This window comes from Rhineura floridana, chromosome 2 (genome assembly GCF_030035675.1).
Source record: "Rhineura floridana isolate rRhiFlo1 chromosome 2, rRhiFlo1.hap2, whole genome shotgun sequence".
Taxonomy (NCBI): domain Eukaryota; kingdom Metazoa; phylum Chordata; class Lepidosauria; order Squamata; family Rhineuridae; genus Rhineura; species Rhineura floridana.
Genome location: NC_084481.1, coordinates 194110849 through 194127026, shown reverse-complemented (window position 1 = coordinate 194127026; position 16178 = coordinate 194110849). Strand labels below are relative to the sequence as shown.

The following is a 16178-nucleotide window of genomic DNA, read 5'->3' as shown; positions in this document are numbered from 1 at the left end:
AAAACCAAAGATCCTCAGATATATTAAACTTTATGCGGCTTACAACTATATTCTTCCTGTGGTCTTGGTTTGTGTATGTTTGAGGAGCTACTGCCCACATCTCATGTTTCTTTTATTCTACCTCCTTTTCAAGAAGTTTCATAAGGTGTGGTTTGGAAACAGCCAATAACCTGATGGGGGGGGGGGCAGTAAAAATGTCTGCTACTATTCAGAGAAAAGGCCACCGCAAAGACAATACAACTGAGCACACATCAAAATTGATCAGGGAATGATAGGCTTTGCCTTTTCTACTTTCACCTCAGAACAGTTTGGAACACCTTCTTCCTAAGCCCTTGGTTGGTAGGCCTTAACAGGTCATCACACTAAGATGTGTTGTAGCAAATTTGCTAGGTATTCTCTCAGGAGCAAGGGTAAAAAGCTCCCCTTAAAACTAAGATACTTCCTAAACCTACAAGTTGGAATACGAGACCTCTGTCTTTTCCCTTCTGGGCTAAGAAATCCCCACTATTTTCCTGATCTATCTTGCCCTGTGATCTCTCTAGTCCACTCAGGTAAGAAAGTCAGTATGTTGTCTTTAAGTTATGTTTATTTAGCAATATGAGTTTATGTACATTTATGAGAATCCACCTTTTGAATCCCCTACAGCAGGAGACATGCACTAGCAGTAAAGGATTGGAATCTGCGCTGCTCAGCGGCCTTCAAGGCCATCCTGCCATCCTGCTTGTCACAACAGTGAAACACAGGATAAGAAAGGGACAGACAAGAAGCAAATCAGTTCACACGGCAGAATCTTTGGGTAGAGACTCTCTGCAACAGCCAGTGTTAAAACAATCGGGCTCCATAGCCAAATGTCTGTTTAATGCCCTCAAAGTAGTAACGTTGCCAGCCCTCCCTTGTTCTCTCTTCTTCGCTGGCTGGGATGCCCCTCCCTTCCAGGCGGACTTCTGTTTCACCAACTTTGTCGATGAAGGTCAAGTTGATGGTTGCAAAGTGTCCTAAAAGACCCAGAGAAAACCCCAACATCAGCAGCATGACACAAACGGGAGAAATGCAGCAAGACAAACTATTTCTTCCCTCATATCGTCAAAGAAATCTGCCCTTCTTCCCAAGATCACAACAGCTGGGAAATGCTCAAGACCGTTAACCAATCTACCTTTTATATATTTCACATCCTGTATAAGTAATGCATATGGGCAATTTTAATGTCCTTCAAGCCAAGCAAACACACAGCACAACCAAGGTCAAGCCTAGTAACCAGCTGAGAGATGCCTGTGCTTTCCTGTACTTTAAGAAAGGTTATCACTATTAGTGCAACAAAGCCAAAGTGCAGCTAAAACTTAAGTAATCTTCTACTTTGTTATACGGAGTAGAATTACTTACCCTCTGGCCATGACTTAAATCTCCACATCATAGCAATCTGCTTCTCAGGAACCTGGAAAGGAAGGAAAATTGAACTATTTACCAGGTAGATTTTCACTTCAGCACTCAAGTGAATGACAGATGTTATAATGAAAAAAAGCTTGGGATGCCAATATTATTTAAGAGTAACTGAGTCTAACTACATGTAATGCTTAATGTGTAATGTGCAGGGACATCTCTTTTTTCTTTAATTAACAACAGGTACAGCAGAGCAATTGTTACCAGGACTGCATCTTGCAGGAAAAGGAGGTTCATCCCTTCCCTCGCCAGCAGCTAAGAAAAAAATTGGCACCAGTGGGGTTTTTTTTCCTAAGCCTTGTAGCTGCACGTGAGGGATTTTGGGGAGGGGGAGGTTGCTGCCAAAAGGGGAGGGAATAAACCCCTCCTTTCAGTGTACTGCAATCCTGATAACGTGCAGCCCCGTCCCACCAGTAAGTAGTTCAAGAAAAGTTAGAGACTTAGCTACACTACCTGTTCAGTGTAACTTAGTTTGCCCTCAACTGCGTACTCCTAGTGTAGAAAAATGTATTGATATCAGCATTCTCAAAATTTAGCTGCAACTTCCCTTGACAATGTTTCTTCTCAGAACCAGACTTGGTTCAGGCATAACTATACAGATGAACATTTTGCCTATACAGTGCCTCCTCCCCTCCCCTCATGCTCTGTATGAATGACTTCCAGAGTTTGTTAAACCTATTTCCTGTCACGTGAACCAGGAAACTGCAGTTTTCATTCTGACAGGGCACAAGGAAATGGAAGGAGTAAAGGTACAATGTTTGGTCTCTGGCTAATCAGACTAAGGTTGTTATGTCTGAACTGGGCCAATATTGTTCATTTGTTTCCTACAAAAGTGTACTCCAACTAAACCATTAGGCACACAAAAAGAACTATCCAATTTTTGGATTCAGGTTGGACAGGCATGACATGACCATGAGCTAATGGGAAGGTGCTTCCCTTCTACTGAACAACACAAAATGTACTGTCAATAGTACTTACTAGTTCAGTGAACTCGCCAGTGACACTGCCATCTAGCAGCTGGAATTTTCCTCCTTTGTCAGCCTCCACAAAGGCAGGTGAGTGAGTAAAAGCCTGGACCATCTGCAGAAAACAATTAGATCAGCCGAGTAACAAGGTGACTCCTTGCACTAAACTGGCCATGATTTCACCCAAAGGTAACAGCAACAGGTGCTTGATCGTGGCATTCTGGAACCTGAGTCTTGATTCCAGTACCATCTCCCACTGGGGACTAGGGAGAAGATGGGGCAGTTTCAAGGAGTGCCTCCTAGCTGCCATTGCCTTTCCAAATTATTTATTTATTTAATTTGTAGCCCTCCCTTCCTCCCAGTAGGAGCCCAACCCACAGCGCCTCCATCTTGCTAGGATTCAGACTCAGTTTACTGGCCCTCATCCAGCCCACCACCGAGGCCAGGCAGCGGTCAAGGGGTTGTACAGCCTCTCCTGATTCAGATGTTACGGAGAAATAGAGCTGGGTATCATCAGCATACTGCTGATACCTCGCCCCACAGCTCCTGATGACTGCTCCCAAGGGCTTCATATAGATGTTAAACAGCATGGGGGTAAGATGGTACCCTGTGGCACCCCATGTCACAGCTGCCAGGGGGTTGAAAGACAGTCATCCAATGCTATTCTCTGAGAACAACCCTGGAGATAGGATCGGAACCACTGTAAAACAGTGCCTCCAATACCCATCTCACCAAGTCAGCCCAGAAGAATACCATGGTCAACGGTATCAAAAGCCGCCGAGAGATCAAGTAAGAATAACAGGGTCGCACTACCCCTGTCCTTCTCCCGATAAAGGTCATCCATCAGGGCAACCAAGGCCGATTCAGTCCCATAACCAGGCCTGAGACCAGACTGGGATGGGTCAAGATAACCTGTTTCATCCAAGAGTACTTGCAGTTGCTGCGCAACAACCCTCTTATCACCTTCCCTAAGAAGGGGGTATTTGCAACCAGTCAATAGTTGTCACAAACCAATGGGTCCAGGGTGGGCTTTTTCAGGAGTGGTTGAATCACCACCTCTTTCAAGGCGGCAGGAACCACTCCCTCCCGCAATGATGCGTTGACCACACTCTGGATCCACTTGGTCAGACCCCCTTGGCAAGCTTTAATAAGCCAAGAAGGGGAAGGGTCGAGAGGACACGTTGCTGGCCGCATCATCACAAGCACCTTGTCCACGTCATCAGACTGCATCAACTGAAACCATTCCAAAGAAATTGCAGCAGAGATTGCACTGGACATCTCATTGGGGACTACAGTATATGTAGATGGGGCATCAAGACTGCTACGGAGGCGAGCAACTTTACCCTCAAAGTGCCTTGCAAACAATTCACAGTGGGCCTCCGAAGGGTCTAAGACTCCATTTCCTGGAGGTGATGTCAACAGACCCCTGACAATACGGAAAAGCTCCACTGGACGGCTACTTGAGGATGCAATGGAGGCAGTGAAGTGGGCCTTCTTTGCCACCCTCACCACCACACAGTAGGCACGGTTATGATGTTTTACTTGTGCCCGATCAGCCTCACAGGATGACTTTTGCCACTTGCGCTCTAGCCGTCGTCCAGCCTGTTTCATTGCCCTTAGCTCACTGGTGTACAAAGGTGCAAGCCAGGCTTCACAATGCCAAAGAGGGCACTCGGGAGCAACCGTGTCGATAGCCCGACGTGCCTCGCTGTTCCACAGTGTGACAAGGGCTTCAACAGGGTCACCTGATCTATCTACTGGGAATTCCTGCAGGGCAGGAATCCAATGGATTCCATTAATCTCCAGGGGCGGACCAAATGAGCAAAAGGGAAAGCTCATCGCTCCAGGAAGCATGTTTGCAAGCAGGCCTGCTGTCAGAAGACATAACCCTTCTAGACTGAGAAGAGGCAGAAATGTTTCCTACAGGCCTAAGCCATTGCTGCTGTAGAGATCCAACCACTTCTCCCTCTATGTGAGAGCCAGTAGGAGAAACAGGGGGAGGGTGTTAGTTTCAACAGCCAGCAGAGATGTTTATTACCAAATCTGATCTGAGTAATTTACATAAAAGGTCCTGGGCAAGAATCTCTAAACAAACTTGTACTAACTTACCTCTTGTGTAATGAATACTCTATACAGTTCATCGGGGGATGTTAAGAAAACGTCCTTCAGGTTTAGCTTGCAAGTAGGAATCTTGACTCCTATTGATTTGGATTTAAGTGTGTTGCCGGCTACAGCTTCAGTGGCCTAAGGGAATTATCAGTCACAAGACTAAAATGTATTTTAACTGCTAGAATAGTTTATTTTATTTGTTACATTTCTCTACCACCCGTCAACTAAGTCCTCTGGACAATTTAAAAGCTTGAACACACACACACCAATCTAAAAATGTATAAACAATAACAACCAACTATATTCAATATAAATTAGCACAAATACAGCCCAAAAGAGAAGACAAGCAGCTTACAATCAGTATAAAACCAACATTAAAAACAAGCCAGAGGAAAAGAAATGTAAGAACGTGAAAAGCCACTTGTGAATTAAAAGACCAGAATAAAAAGATCTTCAGATGGCAGCTAAAGGTCCATAGCGCAGGTGGCCAGGTGAGCCTCTCGTGGGAGGGCATTCCATGAATGGGGTACCACCAAGGAAAAAGCCCTTAGTGGCCACTGGCCTCACTTTGCTAGGGAGGGAAATTTAGAGCAATGGAATTAATCCAGAACCCTCCCAGTAAAACAAATCATTCCCTGCAGCTGCCATGGGAGCAAAGCACCAGCCTGCAGCCACCTTTCTTCCTCACTGGACCCCAACAGTCCCATATCCTGGAGATTTTGAAATCTGTATTAGTTACACTCCCTGAAGAATTAAGGTCCAATTGTATGTCACAGAATATACCCATTCCGTATTGAGCAGGGGGCTGGACTCGATGGCCTTATAGGCACCTTCTAACTCTACTATTCTATGATTCCCAGCAGCACTGTTTACTGCTCAGGGCCATTTCACATGCTACACTGAGAAGTTTGCTAATACTAAGAGTGTAAAGTAGTAAAGTAGCTATACTCCTCATTACATCAGAGCAAGGAAATGTCGTCTTGTACGAAGCATCTGCCCAGGCTTTTCCAACTCAAGGTACTTCAAAACAGAATACACCCAGAAACATGTGCTCTTACCTTCCGCTCCTCTGCTTTACGCACAGGATGAGGTGGCAACTCTGACTGTTCACCATTTACTGTGGGCAAGATCATGCCTTGGGTGAACTCTGGAAGGTATTAAAATCTCATTATTCCAGGTAAAGAGTCTAGAAACCCAATCCATGTTTCATAACAAACATAGCTGTAAGAAAGCATCACTAAGGTAAGACAGGATCACAAGGAAAATGGGTTTGGAAAGTTACTGCACATTTTAAAAAGAGATGTGAAAACTATCTCTAAGATGCACATACATCCATTTTAGTTGGTGCTAGTTTAAAATAATTGCAAAACTGGAACATATCTATTCAGACCATCCAGGAGGATGTAGTAAAACCTATACAAAATGTTTTAGTGGCAGCTTGAAATAGGGCCAAAATAATTACAAGATACACTATACCACTTATTGGAGGCAAACAGCCTAATGTCTGGCAGTTAGTTTCAAGTCAGTATACAAATATCAGTCCACCATCACCACCAGCCAAGTTCTCTAGTGCAGGAATGGCGAACCTCTCTGGCTTGTCAGGGGTCCTAATTTGGCCCACAAGGATGTTTTTCCCTAGCAATGTGACTGTTTCCTTGATGCTACTTGAGGCAAATAATTCATAACACAGCCCCCCCCAAAAAAACATTTTTTTAGTTTCCAAGGATGTTTGAATGACTTTAGGGTATTTTGGGGGTGCTAAATCCAAAAATGACATTAGTTTTGCCGAATTGGCTCTAGTTTTTGAGATAATGGATACCCCTCAAATGATGATTGTACCTCAATACGACCTGTAGCTGCTGACATATGCAGCAGGGTTTGGTCTGTCTTTTTACTCTTGAACATTGTTTTGCAAGTTTATCCATTGCATATAATATCATATTGATACTTTTTCTTTTTTTTGAAGAAGAATATGAGTTCGTCATGAAGAGGCTGCTTAAACAATCCTAATGCATTCTGCTACAGTAGGGCCCCGCTTATAGGGCGGGTTCCGTTCCGGACCCCCGCTGTAAACCGGAAAACACCGTAAAGCAGAACCCCATTGACTTTAATGGGGCTCATCGCACGAAAATACCGCAAAAATGCCGCAAAAGCGGCAAAATCGTCTTCAAAATTGAAAACGAAAGCCGCCGCATTAGCGGAACGCCGGGAAGCGGAGCACCGGGAAGCGGGGCCCTACTGTACATTTGTGGCAAATACACTCTGCAAAAACAAAGAAAAAACATCACTGACTTTGTAAAACAAGCATATTTTGCTTATTTTGGAGTGAAGCTTGGGCTCCCCATAAGGTTTGCAAAACCTGTGTAGAGTGCCTACGACAGTGGAAAAATGGAGAAAGGAAACGTTTAAACTTTGGTGTGCCTATGGTGTGGAGAGAGCCGCAAAAGCATCACGATGATTGTTATTTTTGTGTTGTGAATGTGAAAGGCTTCAATCGCTACAAGAAACATAAGTGGGAGTATCCTGATTTGGACTCAGCAAGGCGACTTGTGCCACACAGCGAAGACGTTCCCATACCAGTGTTTACCTCACTGCCTGACCTTCCATTGTCAGATGTCGAAGAAATGCTGGATGTGGAGTGTAGCACAGGTGGTAGCCCTGGAAGTGGATATGAAGAAGCTTTTCAACACCTGAACAGTTCTCCCAAAAAGAACTCAATGATCTGATACGAGACCTCAGTCTGTCAAAGCATCCAGGCTAATGGAAAAGAACTGTCTACAGCCGGAAGCTAACATAACAGCTTATCGGACAAGAGAGAGGGACTTCTTCCATACTTCAGCCAAGATGAAGAACTTGTATACTGCAATAACATTCCTGGACTTCTTCTCCAAATGGGACTACCGGAATATCGACCAGAAGATTGGCGGCTTTTTATAGACAGTTCCACCAGAAGCTTGAAATGTGTTTTATTGCACAATGGTAACCGCTATGCATCTCTTCCAATTGCTCACTCAACCAAACTTAAAGAAGAATATGAAAATATCAAAATGGTCTTGCAGAAGCTCTGCTATCATGAGCACCAGTGGTCTATTTGTGTTGATCTAAAGATGGTGAACTTCTTCCTCGGGCAGCAAAGTGGATACACGAAGTACCCTTGCTTCATCTGCTTGTGGGATAGTAGGGCAAAGCGAGATCATTGGGAAAAAGTGACATGGCCTTCAAGGGAACACATGACTGTAGGTGCAGTGAACATCATTAACAAGCCATTGGTTGACAGAGAAAAAATCATTCTCCCACCACTCCATATCAAGCTTGGACTGATGAAGCAATTTGTTAAGGCCTTAGACGAAGATGGTGATTGCTGCAAATACATTTGTAGATCGTTCCTTGGACTGACTATGGAAAAACTAAAAGCAGTTGTCAAGAACTTCTTGGGTAAGCACAAAGCAGACAATTATGAAAAATGGGTGCAAAACATGCTCACTTTAAACATTTGGGTACCAATATGAGCATAAAGGTACACTATCTCCATAGCCACTTAGACAGATTTCCAGATAATCTTGGTGATTTTAGTGAGGAACAAGGGGAGAGGTTCCATCAGGATATAAAGGTGATGGAGGAAAGGTATCAAGGCAGATGGGACAGACACATGATGGCAGACTACTGCTGGAGCCTCCAACGTGATTGTCCTGATGCCCCACATAAAAGAAAATCGTACACACAGCGTTTTTCTATGCATTAATTGTGATTATCTGAATCAGCTTACTTTGTTTTAATGTTATTGTACTGAATACAACGCCATTAGGTATTTCATGTGTTTACTTTTGTATGATTTGAGACAGTTTCCATGTCATTTGTGGGTAGGCTATGCCTGACCATTAAATTTTTTGAATTTGTTATGTTTTTCAATGGGGGCATCCATTATCTCAAAAATTAGAGCCAATCTAGCAAAAGCGATGCCATATTCGGAATCAGCGACACGAAGTTACCCTAAAATCGATCAAACATCATTGGCAATAAAATTAGTGTTGACCAGTGAATACTATATTTCATCGTAGGAGTGGTATATGTTCATTCTTTACACTCCTGAACTGAGTCTTGCCTCTTCAGATTTACTTTAGTAGACAGGTAGATTCATAGAATCATAGAAGAGTAAGAGTTGGAAGGGGCCTATAAAGCCATTGAGTCCAACCCCCTGCTCAATGCAGGAATCCAAATTAAAGCATTCCCAACAGGTGGCTCTCCAGTTGCCTCTTAAATGCCTGTGACAACCTTTCAAGTACTCAAAGAATGCTATCATATCTCCCCTCCTCTTCTCAAGGCTAAACATGCCCAGTTCTTTCAGTCTCTCCTCATAAGGCTTTGTTTCCAGTCCCCTGATCATCCTTGTTGATTCATAAGAGTGGAGAAGATCTTTTAGGTATCGCAGGTATTAAACCCTTTAGAGCTTTGCAAGTGATAACCAGCACCTTGAATTGCGCTCGAGCTCACTGACAGCCAGTGTAGCTGATACAGTATGGGACCAACATGCTTCCCAAACCAGCCACAGGTCAGAATTCTATTAGTGGCATTTTGCACCCGCTGAAACTTCCAAAGAGGCTTCACAGGCAGCCCCAGTTTGTTACAGTGATCCAATCAGTATGTAACTAAAGCCCCATTGTCTCACTCTCCCCTCCCTGCATGCAATGACCATCATGCAAAGTAAATAGAGGAGGAGCCCATCAGCCCTGTCTCTTTCTGCATGTCCCTGTTCCTGAAGCCCCCCCCCACCATATGTTGGGGGCTGAATATCTCCACTAGTGATCCTGCTGTACTCAAATAGGCTCTCCACATGGTTAAGAGACTAGAAGAGTAGGGTAGTAAGTCAGGCAGTGAGCCTACTTGAGAGGAGCAGGCTCCCTGATGCAGACATTCAGCTCCAAACATGGGGGAAGGGTGCTGTAGGAATGACTCATCCCTCCTCACCCCTCACATGATGGGAACTGCAGGGTGGGGGGAGAAGAAGTGAAAGGGGTTTCAGATGCATGACCAGCACTTCAGAGAGTCTATCCTAAACAAACTATTCCAAACAGAGACAGAAACAGCAAGCATCTTTTGTCCTCCATAAAAACAGCCCTGTCTCTACTATTTCATTTTACCCTCTCTACTTACCTGTTTTGAGAGTGCTGATGTAAGTTCCCAAAGCATTGCTGATCTGTTTTACACCTTGTTGCTTCATCAAGGTTAGCAGGTTGGTGTCTGGCTCATCTTTGGCAAGACTAACGCTGATCTAAGAATAAAAGGTGAAAAATCTATACAGTTCCAACAGAACACAATCTGTTTTTACTGCATATACCCTCCACCTGTACTGTATCCATGAAATCATTTTTACATGAAGTTGGAAGCTGTTTCTAACTCTGAATGGCAGAAATCAAATGTGAACTTATGGGGCTTAAAAAAGAATAAAAAGCTGAGAAGAGATTTTCACAAGTCCTAAAGGAAGGGGGAAAAAATCAAATTCCTCCCTCAAAAGCAGTGCAGAAGCCTCAGTCTTTCTGTAAAACATGGAACTAGTCTGATATCTGATCCCTCTTCAATGAAATAGAAGTCAGAGAAATCATCTGTAACTGTGCTTACCTCAATTTCATTAACCTCATTTTCATCTGACAGATTGGGAATCTCCACGTGTCCCTTATACTTCACGCCTGTATTTGAAGTGCCTGTGAAGAGCAATATCCTAAATAAATTGCTTGATTTCACTTTCCTAACAGCATCTTCTGACAGGTTTGGGCATTCTAGAAAACTCTCTCACTTCTTTCTTCCCTGGGACAAGGTGGTTTTCTCTCAATCTTCTTCCTAATTCTTTGAAAGGACTTTAGATATTCTGCTTTTTGACAACTGAACATTCCAGAACCCTTCAATAGGACCTTTACACAGATAAAAACTAAGCAAGAGAACTCACCTGTCCAAGCCAACTTGATAGTCCACTCATAGAAGAAAATTAATTTTCCTTTACGGTTGTTGATGGAGGCTTCTCCATCCAATTGGCTCACTTCTGTCACTTCACAAATCCCTTCTTCATTCTCTGCTCTAACAGCCAGAAGCAGAGTTTTCAGTTTCTCTGATGACCAATTAGATGCATCTCTTTCAGTCCTAAAAAGAAAACAAAATTCCCAAAATGTAAAAAAAGAAGTAACAGCTGGTAGCTTCAACACTTTAGTGTTACAAGGTCAGTTCTCAATGCTTTCCATACACCCCCTTTGTTCCATTCTCTACAGGTGGTATTTGCCTATACATGGCTTGAAAAGTTACACTTTCAAAACTAACTTCTTGTACGGACAGATTGGGAAGAGCGTAGCCAAGGGTTTTAACTGACCACACTGTACCCGGCACATCCAAGTATATCTCTAAACCAGGAGTGGGGAACTGGATCTGGCCAATGGACCAAATCTTTATCTCACCCACCCCTTGTGGGTCAAGTTTGATAGGTGGGCAGAGCCACCAACCTGTCAATCTCTTGATGTCACAATGTCATCAGGTGACCCTCCCTCCCTCCCTCAGCTTGCACAGCCATTTGCAAATCACTTTGCAAGATAGCACTTTGAAAAGGGCTTCTGAAGACCTGACAAGCACCTGAGTGTAGGATCTTCAGAAGCCCCTTTCAAAGCGCTATCTTTTGACACACTTTGCATAGGGTTTTGCAGATGCCTATAAACCTGCTCTCAGCTGAGCCAGGCCCGACACCTGATGTCATATATGACATCAGGTATAGGGCAGGTGGGCACAGCTGACCAAAATGACCTTGTGGACCAAATGGGGAGACCAGGCAGACTGGAAGTTCCCCACTTCTGCTCTAAACTAAATCAGACTTACTTCTAATTCTATTCTCCTAATTACTCAGTACTTACTTCGGTTCCCATCACTCAGTAATTAAGAGAGACGTCTAATATACTTGTAGAAAGAAGGGCTTCAAGCATGACCAAGAACACAAGCCACCTATTTAACCTTGGCAGATAAATTCCCTCAGCTCTATCCTGGATCTGTCACTTTACTTCAGTAGGATTATGGACCAAGAACAACTAGACAACCATGGGTAGGTGCAGATAACATTTAGTTAGAAACAATCAAGAATGGAGTATTCTTCACACTAGGCAGCCAATTCTATTTTCGGATGCGGCACTCTGAGAAGGATATAGACAAGTTGGAATGGGCTCCAATAGCAGTGAAGATGGTTGGTTGTTTAGGGCTTTAAACACTAACATGAGCACCTTGAATAGGACCCAGAAACAAACTGGCATCCAATGCAGCTGTTTAAAAACAAGGGTTATATGAGTTCCAAAAGGAACCCCAGCCACTAATTTGGCCACTACATTCTGGGCAGAGTCATCTTCATGGGCAGCCCAATATAGAGCGCACTGCAATAATCCAATCTGGAAGTTACCAGAGCATGGAGTACTGTAGCCAAGTCATCTCTGTCCAAAAGGGGCCATAGGTGGAAATAGGCACTCTAGCCACCAAAGCCATCTGAGTCTCCAGTGACAGTGCTGGATCCAGGAGTACTCTGAAGCTACAAAATTGCTCCTTCCAGGGAAGTGCACCTCAGTCCAGAACAGGCAGTTTTCTCTATTCCCCCATAAAATAAGGTACAGAAACTGAGAATCTGAGAAAATTATGGGAAGTAAATCCAGCCCTCCCATGTCCTAGTTCAATGTGATGCCAATCAGCCTGCATGGCTTTCTTGCTACAGTACTTGCCTAGTCTTATTTGTCAATGTCATTGTCTTCGGAATTGTAACTTTATCATACTTGTTTTTTGTACCTTGCCTTGTTACTGTGTATGAAAGGCAGCCTAGAAATATTTTAACTCATATATAAATGATCGTCCCCACTCCCACCTCTTAAAAGATACCATACGTATTTGCATACTGTGCCAATTCAATTCCATATACCAATTCCATTTGCACCCAGTGCTCACAACCAGGAAATCTACAAAGCCAAAGTTATCACAAGGCACTGGTTGGGATGAGGGAGAAAAGGCAGCCCAATTTTTTTCTTCATGGCATTCCATAGCAAATGGGGCCTTTGGAACAGGGCTCCACATCCCCAAGATTGTTTTGAAAACCGATCCTGATAAAATGTTTTTGTAGAATCTGAATATAAAAACAAAGTATGCTCTGTATGGTTCACAGTTGCTTGAATGCTGCTGCATTCGCATTACATACCCTTGGAAATGACAGCTTGCTCACCACTGCTGGATGAGTTCCTGCCTCGCTTCACACCATTTATGTCACTGTTTTTCTTTTTGGCTCCCCCCCCCACTCCCAGACTGGGGCAGAGGAAAGAGAATAAACAGTTGCCAAATGGAGAGCTCTCAGTGGTTCTGGAGAAGTACACACTCCCTCCTCAGGACTACGTTAACTATATTAGAGGACTCTGTATCTTTTGGATCTCTTTGGATAGAATTAAATTGGCTACTTCCAAGAGCAGGGAACATATTCATCCTACCCCCTCCTCCTTTTAAGATTCCTGCAGTTGAAAAAATAACAGCTGCTCCCTTATCATAAGTCAGGAGAATGGTGATCATATAGTCTAAAGATGCAGAACAGCACGGATTTCATAAGGAGCCAAGCTGACTGGACTGAAGATCTCAGGGGCAGGATGGACTTGGTAAATATAGTCACAATTGGGTAAGACCGGTCTTCTTCACATCAGTCATGAAAGGAGTGGGTTGCTGCCCATACCTCCAATAAACCAGGCTGTGAGGTGCCATGGACACATGGTCTTTTTACTGCTGCAAAAGGGCATCTTTCCACAAACCACTCTGTGCATGACAGCTACTTGAAAACCTTATGCATACCTTGCTCCTTGCCCATGGCCTGCTGGCAAGATGCACTTGCCACCATAGGTGCAATTCAACTTTCAGTACACACTGGCAACTGCAGGAAAAGATTTGTTATAACATGCTAAAATCTGAACCCTACACGCAGGAGATGCACAAGCCTAGGTGGCAACAGGCAGGCATCCTGCATCTGTAGACTTTTCATTTCTACAGGAATAGAAAAAATCTGTCCTAGAACAGGCCAATATTCATCTAGTTCAGCATTCAGCAATGGCTACTTAAAAGCTTCCAAGTAGGATGCGATGGCAACAGCCACCCTGTTTGCTCTTAGTGTCTGGGACTTAGGAGTGTACTGCTCTGTATTTGTATGTTCCATTTATATTAAGATTGCTGCAAAATCATCCATGAATTTGTCTGCAACAGAATTGCTGGCTTCCTGAACACAGCCTGTGTCACCATTTTGCCAATTAAAGACTGATCCCCGTCTTGCCATAATTAATTCCATATTAATGATGCAATGTGTGGAATGCTTCTCTTTACCTGTCCTCAAACTGCTGCCGATCAATTTCCCTGGATGCTACCAGTATCTCTCTACCCACCCTTTCCACAACCAGGGCACGGTAAGTCAGTGTGCCAATCAACCCATCAGAGTAACCTAGCCAGACAAAAAGCATGCCTTTGTTTGTCAGAAACAACTTAAGGCCCCGAGACAAAAAGTGACAAGGCACTCTGTATGCTGAAGAGGGCTTGTGTGATGCCAGAATATGACTCAAGTACAAGAGCTGCCTCCCTGTCACAAACTGCCATTGCTCAGTAGACACTCTGAGCCTCACTCACTTAGCTAGATGCTGCATTTGCCCCCCAAAAATACTGCCAACTTTTTATTTTTTACCAGTGTCTGCTCCCATGCACTTAAAAGCAGTTTGATCTACAGAAAGTACTAGGTGATCAAATTTATTTCTATGCCACCAAAAAACAAACAAGACAAAACCGCACAATCTTCTCTAGCCAGCTTATACAGACCCAGCTGCTATTAAAAAGGCATAGGAGTGGAGCAGGCCAGACATATTTCTCTCGCTGTCTTTATCAGATGTCTCTCTCTCTCCTCCGCCTCCCCTTCCATCGTTTGGTAATCCTTTCACTTTGCACATTTATTTGAGACTAAGATCCACAGAACCTAAAGTGAAGTTACACCGGAGTAAATACACATAAAATAGCGGGGGTAAGAATCACCAGGCAGGCAAACGAAGTCGCCGGAGGTTCCAGCTCGGGGATCAGAGAAAGAGAAAAAGCAGACACGCGCCCCATTCATTGCCTCGAGGATTGGACCGGCTCTCCCCACCTGCCCGCACATTCGCCTCAAGAGCCCGCATGGTAAGAGCAGAGAGGACACCCCCCTCGTGCCTTCTCCCACCTACCAGTGCCAGTTATTAACGTTGGTGGCATCCGCGCGCTGCTCCACAATCCAGCGCGGATCTCCCTTCCCCCACTTGGCCATCAGCGCCTCCGAAGAACTCGCCGCCGCAGCCGCCTCTGCCGATGACAAGCGCCCGACTCCGCGCGCGCGCCTAGAAGCTACTAGAAGTGCCGGCAGCCGCGCCGCCTCCTCGCTTCCGTCACCGGCAAAAGGCTCCTTCCGTTTCTCCCCCGCTCCCGCAGTACCATAGAGACAGAAGGGAGGGAGGAATCAGAGTAATACGCACACGCTCAGCCTGTACATTGGATGAAACCAAAAATAAAATGGAAAAGCCGTTATTGGAGTAGAGTGCATAAACCTAAATAAGGAGACTCTCATAGTTTGTCCCGCTTCCGAGTTCTTTAGACATTTCTCTCTCCTCCTCCCCACGCCCCTCTTCAGCAGAGGGAAAAATTGACAGCTGCCCGTAGAAAAAACTGGGGAAATTCAGAATTTCAGCGTAACTGTGATTTTGGCCAGCACCAGCGTGTCCGCCCAGAAACAAAAGGTAGCAGCCAAGACACGACTTCATGCTGTTTCTAGATCAAGCATTATTTCGGGTCGAAAAGGTGTTTTAAAATTTTAATGATTTAAAATCCCACTGTGCCTGCATGCATATCAACAGAGCGCGAAGTTGCGCCATCCAGCGGAGCGCTGGATTTGGGCTGGAAGATAATGTGACATACTTCGATATTTTTATCCCTATGGCAGAATCGCGTCACTCTCAATTTTTAGCTTCTCTATGGAGAAAACACTGGGCTATTTTCAACTAAGACGCGCTCAGACCCATAAAAATGAATGAACCTACGTTAGTCGTCTCTATTAACTTCAGTTGGTCTACTCTGAGTAGGAACAATATTGAATTGAATACCACCGGCATTGACTACCACCCTCAGCTTCCTTGAATTGAAAAGAATGGAAACCGGCTGAATTACAGCGGAAGTGCCATTAAGGACTGCGATGGTGTGTGACTCTAACTTTAATCTCTACAACTCAGCTTGTCCGTCACGTAAGACACTCCGGGAGAAGTGAAGCCTCTCTTCGTCTGTGCAGTCTTGCCTACATTTGGGTGCCTTGATATTGCTGGACTACAATTCCCATCATCCCTAGCTATTAGTCCGGGGCTGATGGGAATTGGAGTTAAATAACTTCTAGAGGGCCACAAATTCCTTGCCCTCATGCCACACTATTACGGCCAAAGCTCAGAGGTTGGGAAATTTTCGTAGACTTAATAGTGTGTCACTTCTACAGAATTAATAGTGTGTCACCTCTACAGACTTAATAGTGTGTCACTTCTAAATGTTTTCTATCTCTGTGGCCCCTATCACTTTTGATTCCTCTCTGACGTCCGGCCAGCACTCCTCCTTAACTAATAGTATCTAATGTACACCATA

At 44.3% G+C, this 16178-nt stretch overlaps 1 protein-coding gene across 2 annotated transcripts; it reads right to left on the bottom strand.

Moving 5' to 3' along the window:
- Positions 1-568: 568 nt before the first annotated feature.
- Positions 569-15687, bottom strand: AHSA1 (activator of HSP90 ATPase activity 1). 2 transcript variants are annotated; one of them, XM_061611845.1, is made up of 10 exons: positions 15593-15687; positions 14747-15040; positions 10453-10643; positions 10128-10210; positions 9663-9780; positions 5570-5658; positions 4512-4646; positions 2416-2517; positions 1381-1432; positions 569-995 (listed from the first exon to the last, which is right to left on the bottom strand). In XM_061611845.1, the coding sequence occupies exons 2-10, from the start codon at positions 14824-14826 to the stop codon at positions 823-825; spliced, it is 1023 nt and encodes a 340-aa protein (XP_061467829.1). In that variant the 5' UTR covers positions 14827-15040; positions 15593-15687; the 3' UTR covers positions 569-822. The 2 variants fall into 2 exon arrangements, with proteins under 2 accessions (XP_061467829.1, XP_061467830.1); XM_061611846.1 differs by lacking the exon at positions 15593-15687 and having other exon boundaries at positions 14747-15053.
- Positions 15688-16178: the final 491 nt, after the last annotated feature.

Bases quoted from the DNA above. Each gene is read 5' to 3' on its own strand.
- AHSA1 (XM_061611845.1), bottom strand. From the start codon at position 14,826: ATGGCCAAGTGGGGGAAGGGAGATCCGCGCTGGATTGTGGAGCAGCGC. The intron at 4,647-5,569 runs GTAAGAGCACAT...TAATTCCCTTAG, and splicing joins GTAAAGCAGAGGAGCGGAAG to GCCACTGAAGCTGTAGCCGG. The intron at 1,433-2,415 runs GTAAGTACTATT...CTTCCTTTCCAG, and splicing joins CTGGCGAGTTCACTGAACTA to GTTCCTGAGAAGCAGATTGC.